This window comes from Rhinoderma darwinii, chromosome 4, assembly GCF_050947455.1.
Source record: "Rhinoderma darwinii isolate aRhiDar2 chromosome 4, aRhiDar2.hap1, whole genome shotgun sequence".
Classification (NCBI taxonomy): domain Eukaryota; kingdom Metazoa; phylum Chordata; class Amphibia; order Anura; family Rhinodermatidae; genus Rhinoderma; species Rhinoderma darwinii.
In genome coordinates this window covers 307,609,988-307,624,240 of record NC_134690.1, presented here as the reverse complement: position 1 = coordinate 307,624,240, position 14,253 = coordinate 307,609,988, and the positions used below count along the sequence as shown (strand labels likewise).

The 14,253-nt window shown below is 41.3% G+C and overlaps 1 protein-coding gene across 1 annotated transcript in view; it reads left to right on the top strand.

The window, feature by feature from the left end:
* SYNJ2 (synaptojanin 2) overlaps positions 1-14,253 on the top strand; it is a 250,116-nt gene that overhangs the window by 174,247 nt on the left and 61,616 nt on the right. Inside the window, exons 18-20 of the mRNA XM_075863738.1 lie at positions 4,831-4,987; positions 10,500-10,617; positions 13,501-13,719. Of these exons, the coding sequence (XP_075719853.1) occupies positions 4,831-4,987; positions 10,500-10,617; positions 13,501-13,719 (494 nt within the window). The remainder of the gene's footprint in view (positions 1-4,830; positions 4,988-10,499; positions 10,618-13,500; positions 13,720-14,253) is intronic.

The window sequence follows — 14,253 nt, the reverse complement described above, 5'->3', positions numbered from 1 at the left end:
AAAATCGTTTTACTTTTTGAGATACAGCTTCTCTGTATTCTCTATACAGAGCAGCTATATCTAGCGCTATTACCTGAATCAGTCAGTCCCGCGGACCTGACTGGTTCAGTGACAGCTGGTCACGCAGGATCCACCTGTAATCTATCACAATCAAGTTATGAACTTCGATGTGATAGTTTACAGGTGGATCCTGCATGTTCAACACACGCAGGACCTGCTGTCACTGAACCTGTCAGTTCTGCGGACCTGACAGGAGCAGGATTTAGCGCTAGATACAGATGCTCTGTATAGAGAATACAGAGAAGCTGTATCTCACAAACTAAAACAAATTTTTAATAAATAGTATTTATAAAGTTGCATCAAACACCCTGAATAACCTTTTTCTAAAAAAAAAATTTGCCTTTCAAAGGTTTACATAGCCTTTAAGGCTACTTGGGCACTCGTAATGGTTTTAATAAGTTTTAGGTTTTTACACTTATTTTGATGCAAAATCAGGTGCGGTTTTTATGCTGCGGATTGTGGTACGTTTTTTTTTATTTAGGTGTTCGAAACAATTCCCAGGAAACGTAACATAAATTGACATGCCGCAGGTTTTAAAATACACGCCGCAGCTTTATTTCCGAGCAGAAATTTTTTTCACTGAGTAGATGGGATTACTTGAAACTTTGCTGGTACTGTATTATGCTGCGGATTTGCCGCATGAATATACATGCGGCAAATCCGCACGTTATTTGCATCGTGTGCATTGGTCCTGAAGGGGTTTTCCAATATTTGTTACACCATTTTAATCCGATGTGTCATAAATTTAATACCTGTGGGAGGATGGCACTTAAAGAGAACCTTTCAACTCCCAATACATGTGCAGCTGAGTGCAGCATGTAATGAGGGGGGCTGAACAAACCCTGGGGCACTTTACTTTTTTTTTTCTATCTCCGTTTTTTAGATAGCTGTGCCTTTATATTTGGCGCCGATATTTAAATAACCCCCTGAACTGTCAACGGGGCGTGTACTGGCAAGGGGGCATGTTACTATGGCTGTGACACTGTCCAATCCGATATGGACAGTGTAAGGCCCTATTCACACGACAGAGTTCCCCGGCCGTGTGACGGCCATTCAAAAAATGGCCGTCACCTCGCCGCAGTAGGAGCAGTAGACCCCAAATGGGGCTATTCACACAACCGACTTTTTGACGGCCGTGTCTTCCGTCGCTCGCCTTCTCCTCCTCACAGTACGAAGTTCATGTGAGGAGGAAGAGGGCATTTTTTTGCTTCCTGTAGGATCCCCGGCCACAGCTTCAGCAATGCTATGGCTGGGGATTCCTCTCCAGGAGAAGTCCCTGACTTCACTGTCCATATATGGAAATGGTGACGTCAGGGACTTCTGAAGCTTAATCCCCAACGCTGTGGCCGGGGATTCCGCTCCAGGAGAAGTCCCTGCATTCACTATCCATATATGGACACCGTGACGTCAGGGACTTCTGAAGCGGAATCCCCACCGCTGTGACCGAGGAATTCCGATCCAGAAGAAGTCCCTCACTTCACTGTCCATATATGGACAGTGAAGTGAGGACTTCTCTGTCCATATATGGACAGTGAAGTGAGGACTTCTCCTGGAGCCATCACCTATAGGAAGGTAGGGGGGTGCTATCTATGGGGGGTGACTATGTACTAGGGGGCTGTGTGGCATTGCTTACAGGGGGGCTGTGTGGCATTGCTTACAGGGGGTCTGTGTGGCACTACCTACAAGTGGGGCTGTGTGGAACTACCAACAAGTGGGCCTGTGTGGCATTACCTACAGATGGGCTGTGGCAGTATCTACAGGGAGGCTGTGTGGCATTACCTACAGGGGGCTGTGTGGCATTACCTACAGGATGGTTGTGTGGCATTACCTACAGGGGGCTGTGTGGCATTACCTACAGTGGGGGCTGTGTGGCATTACCTACAGGGGGGGCTGTGTGGCAATACCTACAGTGGGGGCTGTGTGGCAATACCTACAGGGGCTGTGTGGCACTACCTACAGGGGGGCTGTGGCAGTACATACAGAGGGCAGTGTGTGGCAAAAAATTGACAAATTAAATTCATCCGATATTAAAATGGACAGGGAAAAAAACTGATGCCAAACGGGGCAAAATCGGACGTTAAAAATGGGAACGGATACAAAACGGCCGGGAAAAACTGCCATTTTTATTGGCCGACACTCGGACCCTATCATGTAAATGGAGCCTTACAGCAAGAGCACGCTCTCACTCTCTCTTCAGTTTTCAAGATTAGTCTTCTGCCGAACTGGCAAGCAGCATGTCACTGCTACGGACAGTGTAAGAGCTGTTGAGAGGAGAGCGCGCTCTCGTCTCTTCAGCTCTTGCGAGAGATCAGTCTTGTATTGTCTGCCGAACTGGCAAGGGGGCGTGTCTCTGCTACGGACAGTGTAAGCGCTCCCCTCTAACTCTGTCCGTAGCAGTGACACACCCCTTGCCAGTTCGGCAGACAAAGTACAATACTGATCGCTCACAAGAGCTGTAGAGATGAGAGCGCGCATCCGTTCTCTCCTCTCCACAGCTCTTACACTGTCCGTAGCAGTGACAAGCCCCCTTGCCAGTTCGGGTGAAAAGACTGATCTTCAAAGCTGAAGAGTGAGAGCGTGCGCGCGCACACTCTCTCGTCGCTCTTGCTGTGGCACTATCCATATCTGATTGGACAGTGTCACAGCCATAGTAAAATGACCCCTTGCCAGTACACGCCCCCTTGACAGTTCAGGGGGTTATTTAAATATCGGGCGCCAACTATAACGGCACCGATATCTAAATAACGGAGGGAGGTCGAAATTTTTTTAGTGCCCCAGTGTTTGTTCAGCCCTCCCATTACATGCTGCACATGTATTGGGAGGTGAAGGGTTCTATTTAATGGTTTCTTTAGTACAATCCTAATGACTGTAACTGAGAGGGAGTACGCTTGCATGGCCATGTATACAGTTAAAAAAATTACCCTCATATTAGAGACACATTCTCAAGTCTATATCCACACATATTGGAGACCCATTGTCCGCTGATTCCAATTGAAAAATTGTTATGTTATGTGTGAGCTAACAGATAAATTTAAATTTTTAATCGTGGGACCACCCCTTTAAAGCTTCTTTATGCCATGCAACACAAAGGCAAGCCTTTTCTAATCTCCATTGTACTTGCTTATCATCTTGAGAACATCAGATCTGGTGTCTGACAATGTTGTACATAGAGAATATGTGAAGGGACGCATGCATGCAGTTTTTGGGAGCTGGAGTTATTAGAAGCTGTCGGACAGCACAGAGAACATTGTACAGTCAGGCTTCCCTAGAGAATGAGAAGGATTAGTGATAGTTAATAAAGAAGCTCACACTAAACACAATTGTTACTTTTAGAGTATTGGTCCACCTCTGAACACTACCTTAAGGTTTCAATTTTTTTTTTTACCTATCTTGTACTAATTCTTCGATACAGAGCTGCATTCATAATTCTACTTGATTCAGAGCTGAAATCTCAAATCATTCCTTGCTGGCTCAGTGTGTGCACAGGACTTTCTCTGGTCATTTGCATTGTGGGAAAGCTTGTCTACACCAGGCACTGTACAGTAATCTGATGTAGCAAAAACTAACCGTGCCATTGAATTATAGACACTCAGCTAAACTGTAAGTGATGTGGCTGTATACATACTTTATGTAAGAACGGAGTGCACTATACCTTTTTAAATCTGATATATCTGATTAATGACATATTACGAAAGTGACACCAGCACAAAACTGCTCGATTTCCACAGAATCTATATAGCAGCATTGAGTTTGTGTTACCTTTTGTGTTGTGTCATTACTCAGATTTATCGGGTTTAACTTTGTAATTCTCTCAGGTGGGTGAAAAAGCCTGAAGTGTCACATTATCCCTGCACTATTCCAAAAGAATGGATGTAAGATTTAAAGCTAAGGCTTTGCAACAGTGACGATCTATAAAAAAAAGCATACATTTACATAGCAGATCCAGGTCGCAACAAAAGAGTGCAAATAAAAATGTACATTCTTGATGGTGTGTAAAGCTTTAATTGATACATTAAAGGGTTATTCCGATCTCGGACATTTATGGCGTATCTACAGGATATGTCCTAAATGTCTGAAAGATGCGGGTCCCAGCTCTGGGACCCCCACCTAAACTGACAACAGGGGTGGGGTGACCCCTGTTCTCGATATAGATCTGGCACCCGCGTCTATCAGACATTTATGGCATATGTCTGAGATGGGAATAACCCTTTTAAGTATATCTGCTCTAAACAATCTATTGCAGAAAATATAAATTAAAACTATAATCTAAACACAAATTTTAAAATAATAATCACAAATGGCTAATACAATTTACACAGTATGATAATAATAATAATAAAGGAGACCTTCCAGAATACAGATAAATATGTATCCGGATATGTATATATGTACATGTCTTTTAAATTTACATTAAAAATGTGAAATCCGTAAAATATTAACAGTTAATATTTTACAGCAACTTCTGTCACGAGATATCGTGAAGTTACAGGCCCAAAGCTTTAGGCTGCAGCACTGCGAGATTTTGATGACACATCCACTTCGGATTTTTGTCAGACCCAGTGGTGTCTTGGAAGCCTTGTGTAGAATGAAATCTCAGAATGAATTAATGTTCCCCACAACTGCCTCTATCCTATTGACTTCCTTCATAAGTACCTCTCATCTCTTACAAGTTGTCGCTCATTAAACATATCAAATAGTATGGGAAAGAATTTTATATTGGATATGTTTATATTACTTTGTGGCCAAGTTGGTAATCTCATTGTTGTTTAGATATTCAAAGACTTCTATGAAGGTACGATCCAGTTTGGACCAACTTACAAGTATGACATTGGATCAGAAGCTTATGACACAAGTGAAAAGTTCAGAACTCCAGCTTGGACAGACAGAGTATTATGGTGGAGAAAGAAATTACCATTTGAGAAATCCGGTATCTGTTATTTATGTTTTGTTTGTTTTTTAAACTCGTTTTATTGAAGAATAGTAGTACAATTGCATTCATTATGTGAATATAACAATACATAGGTGACAACAGAGATTGAATGAATCGTAACAGAGCAAGACTTCGACTACAAGGAATACACATATGAAATCAGACATATAATACAACATCAACAGTAGCAGAAACTGTATCATGTATGTAGCCATAATGCATTAGCATTGTGTGTCAATGAGATTCTAAGATCATTATACTGGTGCGGGGTATATTGAGTCAATGCAGAGGTACACCATGCTTCCCAGATCTTATGGAATTTATCAATACAACCCCTTTGCCTATACATTATTCTTTTGTACGAAACAATAGAATTAACAAGAGATTTCCATTTAGCCGTGGTAGGAGGACGCGGGTCCATCCAACGGAGAGCAATAGATTTACGCGCCATAAACAACACCTCCCTAAGGAATATTCTCATGTAGTATGGCCATTGCTCTTCTTGTAAGATACCAAACAGACATACTTGTGGAGTAGCTGGAACTGGTATGTGCAGAATGTCAGTAGCTACCCTTACAACTTCTTATCAGAAAGAGGAAACGGCTGGACATGCCCAGATCATATGCTAAAAATCCGACCTTGGAAAGCGACATCTGTGACATTCCGTACTCGGGTACCTACCCATTTTGTTCAATCTAACAGGCGTAAGGTAACTTTGGTGAATTATGGATAGTTATATCATCCTGTTGTTGGTCGCTGGAGATACAGATAGTGGAGAGGATAGGATCTCATCCCAATCCCCTTCCGACAGGTCTGGTATCTGTGTAATCCACCTGTCTTTCACCTGTAAGGGTGCGTTGACTAATTTGACCAAAATAAGAGATGTATAAATGGTGGAGATCAAACCTCTGGGTCCCTGGGATCGAAAAATTCCTATCGATGGGAATTGCAAGAAGGCCATCTCAGAGGATGGGTATTGGGACTGAAGACCATGACCTATAAAAGGCTTATCTAAGTAGTGCAAAATCAGACTGCATCTGTGTAAATGATTTGAGGGTATTCTCCTTATAAATATCCCCAATAGTGCATATGCAATACTGGATCCAAAAGGACTGGGCTAGAGCATCTGACAGTTGCGTAAGTACGGGGTTAAACCATAGTGGCATATCCGTTTGCACATCCGAGTATCCATAAAGATATTTCGAAGTCATCCACACTTGATATGCCACTTTATGAATGGGCAATAGATTTTTTTATTGTAGCCGGAGGACTCTCCAACACTGGCCACAAATTGGCAATTTGCAAATGAAACGCTAAATCATGTTCCCTATTCGGCAATGGGGCGTTTTCAACAGATAACATTAAATATCTTAATTGACCCACCAAATAATATAAGAAGAGATCTGGTAATGCCGCTCCTCCCAATGTTCTTGGACGTTGCAAAGTAGGAAGGCTGCGTTTAGAACTATTAGAACCCCATATAAATGCTGGAAAAAGTGTGTGGATCTGTTTAAAAAAAGGACTTAAACACTGGAGTCGCAGCATGTTCAAGGATATAGAGGCATTTGAGGAGTATGACCATTTTGATTAAATTGATTCTGCCAGCCGAAGAGCACTCCAAACCCTAAACTTGACCTTTATATCGGACCATCCCATCCCCTGTAAGGGCATAAAAAAGGACTTACTCCAATTAATATGAAGCCCAGAGAAACGCCCAAATATTTTGACGGTTGTGATTGCCAGTGGGACACACATTCGGTTGAGACATGAAAAGGACCATGTAGTCGCATACAAGCCAATTCTATCCTCCATGTTCCCCAAACAAATCCCGTTGTACTCATAGTTATGCCGTATTCGTTTAGCTAATGGCTCAATAGCTAGAGCGAAGATCAACGGGGAAAGGGGACACCATTGCCCAGTGCCCCTATGGAGACGGAAATATGGGAAAAGTATTGAATTTAACAAAGTTTGTGCCCTTGGCTCCTTGTATAAAAGTGATACCCAGCTAATGAACTGTGGACCAAAACCAAACCTTTTCAAGGTCTCTAACAAGTATAACCATTCTATGGAATCAAAGACTTTTGCGGCGTCAAGAGATGCCATAGCCCAATCTACCTTCATATTTACTCCTATTTGTGTGGGAACTTGTACCCTCCTAATATTGTCTGAGGTAGACTTTCCTGGCATAAAGCTGGACTGACCAGTATGAATAACCTGCGAGATAACCTTGTTAAGTCTATTGGATAATATTTTTTTAAGTCATTTGTAGTCGTTATTTAGTAACGAGATCGGACGATGTGAACCACAGTTCAAAGGGTCTTTGTCGGGTTTTAACAGGACAATGATAGTAGCATCATACATACTATCTGTTAACCTACCGACGCCAAGGGCGTGAGAGAACATAGAACAAAGTGAGGGGATGAGATGAGATGGTCAGAGTATTTATGCTATACCTCTGTAGGGATTCCATCAGGGCCCGATGCCTTCCCCTTAGACATATCTTTCAAGGCCTCCATTACTTCCTCTTTTGTTATTTCTCATTCTAAAGCTTCCCTACCTGCTTCATTCAGAGTCGGGAATGGTATATTGTCCATGTAGGACATGAAGTCCGTTAGATCATAGTTTGCTTGGAAGGCGTACAGTTCCCTGCGCAAATGTGTCTGCTATTCCCGGGGGAATCCATCAGGCACTTTATCTTGAATTTTTAGAATAGCTGGGCTTCGAGAATTTTGATTAAATAAATGAGCTAAGAGTTTACTGGACATCTTACCCAATTCATAATACGTCTGTTTTGCAAAAAATAGCTTCCTATTAGCTTTTTCCTGTAGCAGCAATAAGTATTTCTGACCCATCTGTAGCCAGATGTCCTTATTTGTGTCAGTGGGGTTAGCAATGCATTTTTCCTCTAAGGCTGTGCATTGCATCGCCATATCTGACTCTGTTCTAGAGGAGTCTCGTTTTAAATAGGAAATAGTGGAGCGAAGGCAACTTCTAAGATAGGCATTAAAGGTGTCCCATAAAATACTGGAATCTTAAAATAACCTGTGGTCAAGATTGAATACCTGTAATTGATCTAGAATCCTATCTTGAGGACCGATCAGGGTCAACCAAAAGGGGTGTATTTTCCAACTCTTGGCCAATGGTGGGCCAGGGAGCTTAATGCTTATAACCATGGGAGATTGATCTGATGCTGCCCGTTGTTTGTAAAATACATCTTCAACCAAAGGTATGATGAGAGAATTACCAACCATATAATCTATTCGTGACAGAGAGTTTCTGCCCAGGGAATGACAGGAATAGACTTTAGTAGTCGGGTATTTATATCTAAATATATCGGTCCATCCCAATTCACGAAACCTCAAACCCAAGACAGAAGACGTGGAAGGAATAAGATCATGGTCGGGAGAAGTCCTAAATTTATCTAGACTGCAATCTACAACCATATTAAAGTCTCCCATTCCCAACACTATAGCGGCCGGGTATGTCGCAGCAAAAGTAGCTGCCATATGCAAAACCTGCAGTGATGCTGGCAGAGGAATGTACATACCCAATATAACATAAGGAACATTTTCTATAAGAGCATAAACCAAAACGAATTTGCCTTCACTATCTGTTTTAGAATGTATCGCTTCCCATCTCAGAGACTTGTATGCTAAAATGGAGACACCCCTAGAATAAGATGTGTGGTGGGAGTGGCTAGACCACTGGACCCAGGGCCTGAGAATAGTTTTAATTTTAGCAGGTATTAAATGCATTTCTTGAAGGGATAATATATGAGGGTTACATTTACGTATGTGCCCATACAGCATTGTTCTCGTCTGCGGACTACCCATGCCCCTCACATTCCACGACATAACAGTTCTAGAGGCCATTTATAAGATTTACAATAAACATGTAGGTTGATTCCCAGGTTCTGTTGAAAGTACAATAATCCTGCACATCTCAATAGCGACTTAGACTAAAACAGTGAAACTAGCATACGCATACATTTGTACAAAATCTCTATCATAACATCCTTCACCCAAGGCATATTCCAGAACAAGAAGAAAAAACAAACTGCAAATAGTATAACGAGACCGGCAATGCAGGGAGATGCATATAACATTGCTGGTGCATGCCTAGAACCATGGCACTGAGATATACGGGGGTAAGACGTCATGTGTACTCAGAATCCTGACACTTCTGAATCTTTTTTGTGAGATTCCGGCAAGTGAAACGAAATCTCGTTTAGCTCCGTAATCTCGCAAGATTTCGTTTCACTTGCCGGAATCTCACACAAAAGATTCAGAACTGTCAGGATTCTGAGTACACATGACGTCCAGGCTGGATGGTTATGTGTATTCATTATCAGGACACTGTTGTAATGTTAGAGTTTGTGTATGTAGCTGCAAATAGTGATATAACTATATCGCTAGTGCAGTGTAAATGAATGGAGAGGAGTGCATGATGCCGATTGGTTAGCGTCATGCACTCCTCTGTACAACGCCCACTTGGTCGAAAATAAAAATACGCCCACTTGGGCATTAAGAAAGCTCATTAGCATAAACCAAAATCGCTCCTAACGTTGTGAAAATAATCGTTTTTTTTTAATAAAAAGCATTACTGTCACCTACATTATAGCGCCCATCTCCTTATGTAGGAGATAGGACACTTATAATGTGGTGACAGAGCCACTTTAAGCAGGTGGGCGAGCAACGGTCTAGGTGGCACTTCTGGGGGTGGTGGTTTTCCTGGTACCCTGAGGGCTCTATCCACCGTGAAAGCTTGTGAGAAGGGCGCATCATGGAGCAAATCTTTTATCCATTGCAGCACGAAATCGACCAGGTACTGACCTTCAACCCTCTCCGGCATGCCGATTTATACGAATGTTATTTTGGCGAATTCTTGCAGCTTTTCTGCGGCCGTTTGACCTCTGGTGGGGCTCATACCAGCTGTGTTAGCTACTCTCAACCGTCTAGACCGTCGGGACGGAATTTTGGAAGTAGTAAGATAAATGCAGGATAATAATGGCGCATGTCACTGCAGAGCTACAGACCTATGCAACTGCTCCCGCTGCCCGCTAAGCCACGCCCCTCTTTTATTTATGTTTATAGAGATAATTGTTGCAAGTGTATTAGTAGATATGGAAGCTGTAATTTCTATAGTCATTGAAAGTATAAACTCAGAAGATACTTTACTTTTGCAATTTAAAGACACTCTGTCCTCTATGGAAGCTGTAACATTGTCAATAAATCAGGTATAAAATATCCATATAATAATAGGGCATAATTGATAATACTAATATAGGTTACAGTAGGTAAGTATCGTTTGAGTGCTGATATTTGTTATATTTATGGGGCAAGGCAAAGGAAAATTTACTGAAACACACATTTCATTAGTAAACCGTTGAAAAGTGGCATTGTATTATTTTGTACACTTTTTTTTTTTTTTTATATCACTATATTATGTCTGTATAGTGCCATGCCCTAACCTTTTGCATTGTATGTGTTTAACCCCGCATGTACTGTAGCTGGAGATATTAATCTTCCAGACAATGACTTGGATTGGAGTTCTAAATTAAAACACACGTGGAGTCCTGGTGCCCTAATGTATTATGGGAGAGCAGAGATTCCATCATCTGATCACAGGTACTCTTCTTACTCCTGATATCCATGGTAACTTCCGCTACATGTGGTCCACTTTTAAAATATTTCTCATAATGTTAACAGGTGCTTCAATCTTTTAGAATTACCACTATTGTATTTTTGTATGCAAATCCCGTTTTAGGCCTCCATCTTTACATCAACTGTATATTTGAGGTCCATATTTCTTCTGTACACAATTGGATCCTGTTTGGAGGATGGGAGGGAGAGTGTTTTTTAGTATAGCAGTGGCACGGGATTAATACGTACAGTCACAATTTGTAGCTTTTGAGGCGGTTTGCCATTTAAAGTCTCCATAGAGTAATAAAACTAGGCCCACATTGTCACCGTGTAAACAATGCATTAAGTGGAATGGCAGTGACAAAATCTCATGAGAGACTTCTGCGTATCGTAGGTCTGCCTTGTTTTTTCTTCCAGTAGTTATAACCTGTAGAGTGAAACATACAGTGTAGTGACTCAGTAATGAACTATTAGCTGTAGGTTCTCCTCAATTTTCGCCATAAGGTTCATGCACAGTAGCGAGGGTTCACTCATTTGAATACATTGTGTGTGACAGGTAATACTACAGGGAATGACGGCAGTTTCCATCTACTATATAGCACAATAAAATGATTACAGAGTGCCTGGGGAGCTGTCAGAATCTCAGATTAACCATTTGGTAAAATATTAATTTGCTGTATAAAAAGTAAGAGGTGATGACTCTCGGTAGTGTTGATTCATTAGTTAGGTGACCTAAAGGATCATAGAAATATTAGTTGTCTGATAACAGATGCCGTAATCATGTAAATTATAACACTACTTCACATTTACCATTTTATCATGTTTCGTCACATTACACACTCGGAAAGGGGCATCTATGTTTACGTTACAATGATCAAACTGAAACTCCATATTATATTATACTGTATTGTCTCTGAATTGGTAAAGCTCTGTTTGGTGCCCAAAGCAAGACTGGAAACATAATTCGTTTTTTTTAAGTTTAATCCTTTCGCTAACAAGGGTCTCTGGACATTTTGCACCTCTGGTAGCCAGGACAATTTTTCATATGTTTAACGTGCAAATAAAATCTGAATTATAAAATAAAAAAAATCATACTAAATCCCCATATATTTTCTAAAAGTAGACACCCAGCACATTATCAAAATGCCACTCGCCACTTTATACACACTGCAGTTTGTATCCTTTTTAAGAAAAATAAATAAATAAAAGTTCATGTTTGTGATTGAAAGTCTGGCCCAAGCATAAAAATAAGGCACACATTTCCTCCTAAAAATAAGTTTGAGATGTGCAGAGTTTAAACATGCCACTTATGTGCATGTAGACATAGGCATATCTCCAGAAAATTACAAGAATTGAAGAGACCATAAATCTAGTTTTAAAATGGATTTTTTTTAAAAAGTAACAATTTAAAAAATACAGTGATTTAGGGTGTGTTCACATCAGCGTTAGTTTCCGCTGAGGGGTTCCGTTGGAGGTTTCCGTTGGGTAACCAATCAGCGGAAAGGCAAACTGAAACATCAGCTTTCATTTCCCCCACCATTGAACACAATGGTGACGGAAACCTAGCTAATGGTTTCCGTCTGTCACTATTGTGACAGGATTCAGTCGTTTTGACAGAATCAATAGCGCAGTCGATTGCGCTATTGATTCCGTCCTTAACAATGGAACCCTGTCAAAACGGTGACAGACAGAAACCAATAGCTAGGTTTCCGTCACCATTGTGTTCAATGGTGGGGGAAATGGAAGCTTATGTTTCAGTTTGCCTTTCCGTTGAGGGGTTAACCTGATGGAAACCCCCGATGGAACCCCTCAACGGAAGGGCAACGGTGATGTGAACTGGCCCTTAGACACATTATAAAAAGAGTGTACCACCACACCCTAAATATTTGCTGAAAGCACATAACCTGAAGAATGTAATCCGATCACTCTCCGCTGATTGACAGATGTCTCCCTATGCACAGTAATAGGGTTACAACTGTCAATCAGCAGGAAGTGTGCAGAGCTGGTGGAGGGTGGGCAGAGCTTAGCGGTAGCTCATAAATACACCGGACCCATCTCTGGCGACGCTTCATGGGCTATGAATGTAAGTTCTCCTGAAAGAGTTCATATGAGCAGATAAGTGACAGACCGCTGAAATCAACGTGTCTATCACTACATTATGCTGCCCCCAGTGAGGGCAGCATAATATACATGACTGGTTCCCTTTAAGGGTATGTTCACACGGCCAAATTTCAGACGTATACGAGGCGTATTATGCCTCGTTTTACGTCTGAAAATACGGCTCCAATACGTCGGCAAACATCTGCCCATTCATTTGAATGGGTTTGCCGACGTACTGTGCAGACGACCTGTTATTTACGCGTCGTCGTTTGACAGCTGTCAAACGACGACTCGTAAAAATACAGCCTCGTCAAAAGAAGTGCAGGACACTTCTTTCAGACGTTTTTGGAGCTGTTTTCTCATAGACTCCAATGAAAACAGCTCCAAAAACGAGTTGGTAAAAAAATGAGTTGGTAAAAATGCGAGTTGGTAAAAAAACGTCTGAAAAGCAGGGTCTGTTTTCCCTTGAAAACAGCTCTGGATTTTCAGACGTTTTGGTTGACTACGTGTGAACATACCCTAAAACATCACGGCTCTAGCATAAAGTTAATCGCATGAGTGAAAGGCTTCTGAAATTAGCGTGTCTGTCACTACATTATGCTGCCCTCATGACGCCTCCTCCCCTGTTCGAAAATGTGATAAAGTGCAAGCTAGTCATTTTACATGGGCCTTTATGTATATTTGGACACTTATAGTTAAGCAGAAATTGTAAAAAAAATACATCTGTACATATTGACAGCAACTTGTATATCTTTGTCTTCTCCACAGACCTGTGTTAGCCATTGTTGAATTGGAAGTTCAGGAGGTAAATGTGACATTGAGAGAGAACGTATTTCAGGAAATATCCTCTTCTCAGGGCCCTTTGGATGCCACAGTGGAAGTTCACATTGATTCTTCGACACTTCAGGAGAGAGCAGAGTTCCCTGAAAATCTATGTTCAGAGCTTGTGGAACGATTTCAGACACATGGCACTGTTGTCCTTGTGCGGTAAGTGCAACTTGAATAACAATTATTGTCAAATGCAGTGGGAGGCAATTGAGTTTGACAGGTAAAAATACTTAATGGAGTGAAAAGTGGAATGTAACAAATTGAAAGTATGTAGCAATTGCTGTACACTTAACTACTTAGTGACTAACGCTGCATAATCTGTATTGAAAAGAACACCACAACCATGTAAACCAAGTCATATGAAGCAGCCATATCGTAGTCTAACCAGCTGCCAGTTCTTACCTCCCCTATATGCTATTTTGTATCCACTGTTACAATATTGTCAGTATGTTCTGATCAATAATCTGAGCACGGTGCTTCGTCCTACCAAATATGGTAGCTCATACGGTACATATTGATAACAGATGGCTTTTCTTTGACCCACAAGATATAAAATACTCTTTGATTTGCCTATTTGACAATTAAAACCTATTAAATCGCAAGTTACAAATGCAAAACTCTGTTTCTATAGTCGGCAAAAGGCCGTTAGGAGATCTGTAAATTAAATAGATCCACAGATAAAGAAAAGCACCT